General features: G+C 40.4%; 1 protein-coding gene across 1 annotated transcript; it reads left to right on the top strand.

Annotated features, from left to right (window-relative positions):
- The first annotated feature begins 348 nt into the window (after positions 1-348).
- On the top strand, positions 349-1,643 carry BHLHA9 (basic helix-loop-helix family member a9). The gene has a single exon (XM_088477807.1). It carries the CDS (start codon positions 366-368, stop codon positions 1,125-1,127), a length of 762 nt encoding a protein of 253 aa, XP_088333933.1. The 5' UTR covers positions 349-365; the 3' UTR covers positions 1,128-1,643.
- The last annotated feature ends 383 nt before the right edge of the window (positions 1,644-2,026 follow it).

The following is a 2,026-nucleotide window of genomic DNA, read 5'->3' as shown; positions in this document are numbered from 1 at the left end:
TTAAGAGGAAATACCTGTAATTTGTTGTAAGAGGAGAAACTACATTTGCTGTATAATTTTGCAGATCAGTATGTCAGAGTACTAACTACAGGCGTTTGCATGTTTTCTATGATCTTTTTTTTAAAGCTATCAAACCAAGCCCCGTCTACCTGCAGGCAGGTAATAAAAGTTAGGTACTAGGTACCTGTTATAGGTATAATAAAACAAGAAGACAAGTAGTATTTAAGGTGTAGGCTGCCCGTGCAGGGCGTGACTTTAAGAGGGAGTGGAGGGCCTGAATGCAAGATCCTTTAAAAGCAGAGCAGGAAGAGAAATCCAAAGTAAACTAATCTCAGTGCTGTAGCTGAACAGTGAGGACAGCTGCAATGAGCCTCATTGAGTCAGACTTCTCAGAGGATGAGCAAGAGGTGGAAGATGGCACAGACGAGAGATGTCTGCAATCTCCAGGGAAATTCAACCAACTTGATAGTGAGAGTGAGGTTGAAGAGGCCAAACCCAAGAAGAGGACCAGGCCAGTGAGGTCCAAGGCCAGACGGGTAGCAGCCAATGTCCGAGAAAGGAAGAGGATCCTGGACTACAACCAGGCATTTAATGCACTGCGAATGACCCTTAAACATGATTTGAGTGGCAAGCGACTATCCAAGATAGCAACTCTGAAAAGAGCCATCAATAGGATATCTACGCTATCCATGTACCTACACTCAGACTCTCCACAGAAATGGTCCTGCAGTCATACAGAGTGCCACATCCAGCATGATGGACATAGGCAGCCAGAGGTCAGTGACAGTAATCCACAGGCTTACTCCATGCCATCACAGACTCATCAAGATGTTCCTTCAAATGCCAGCTATGCGGCAGCTGCACATCTTCAGCAATGTCACTCTCCTTATTACACTAGACAGTCACCAGATGCTCCCTATTTGCAGTGCCAATATGGAAGTCCAACAGAGGACAATTCAATGCCAGGAACACCATATTATAGACATGGGAGTTACAGCATCGGTGTCAGGGGCACCTGCTACCCGAATCACATGGACAATCTTACAGAGCATGCTCATGGACCATTTACTTGGCAGTTTGGATGCTTACAGGGATCAAGCTACCAACATTCACTTTCCATGCACTAACCGCAAGCTTGTCATTGAAGTTCCTACAGTATGTTTCCATGGGCAGCCTGACAGACAGAAAAGTGCTGTCCTGTACAAACAGTAGGATCTCCCAGAAACAGACTGATCAAACGTATCATGTGACTGTGTACACTCAATCTTCTGTACTATAGTGAGTACATTTGCTGAACTGGTAAAACTCAAGGGCTAAGAGTAATACATTATTGTGCATTATTTATGCATTGTGGTCATTTTTCTAAAGCACAGCTGGACTCAGTACTTAGCCTTATAATATTGATAGAAAATATATAATATTGGCAATTCAAGCTCTGAATGTATGAACTTACTTTCAATACCCAAATGGTGCTGCTATAAAATTCCTTTGTCACTTAGTTTTTGCATCTCTGTAATATGGCATAGGGTCTAATATTGCTGTTGTAGTAAATCAATACCACTATTTCCAACGTAACTCAAAATACATTTGTGATTAACATTTAGAAGATTGCGCTACTGCGTTTTCACCATATCAATAATTCTTATTAATAATTATCAATAATGATCTGTTAATGAATTAATGCTTATCTAAGCACTGTCATATCATTCCGTCTTGACAGTGCTTACAAAAGGACATCTACATCAATGCATAGATTGAAGGTATGTAAAATGAATACTGTAAACAAAGACACCTGCAGATACTGTATAAAGTAGTCTGGCTCCAGATTTCCAGCAGTGTAATTAAAAACATAAGTTTTTTACAATTTTACCATTTGGGCAAAAATGTTTTTTGTTTATCTAAGCCAAGCCTGATTAAAAAACAGGTATTTTAGTAAGCAAGACGTTCATATGAAATATGCATAATGCATTGGCCAGAAATTCCAATGTGTTCTGCAGTACGGAAGTTCAATACGTACACATTTAAC

This window comes from Taudactylus pleione, unplaced genomic scaffold, assembly GCF_031769625.1.
Source record: "Taudactylus pleione unplaced genomic scaffold, aTauple2 ptg000203l, whole genome shotgun sequence".
Lineage (NCBI taxonomy): Eukaryota > Metazoa > Chordata > Amphibia > Anura > Myobatrachidae > Taudactylus > Taudactylus pleione.
Note: the sequence above shows the minus strand (reverse complement) of the source record. Positions and strands in the feature narration are given on the sequence as shown.

Excerpts from the sequence above, each read along its gene's own strand:
- BHLHA9 (XM_088477807.1), top strand. The coding sequence starts at position 366 with ATGAGCCTCATTGAGTCAGACTTCTCAGAGGATGAGCAAGAGGTGGAA.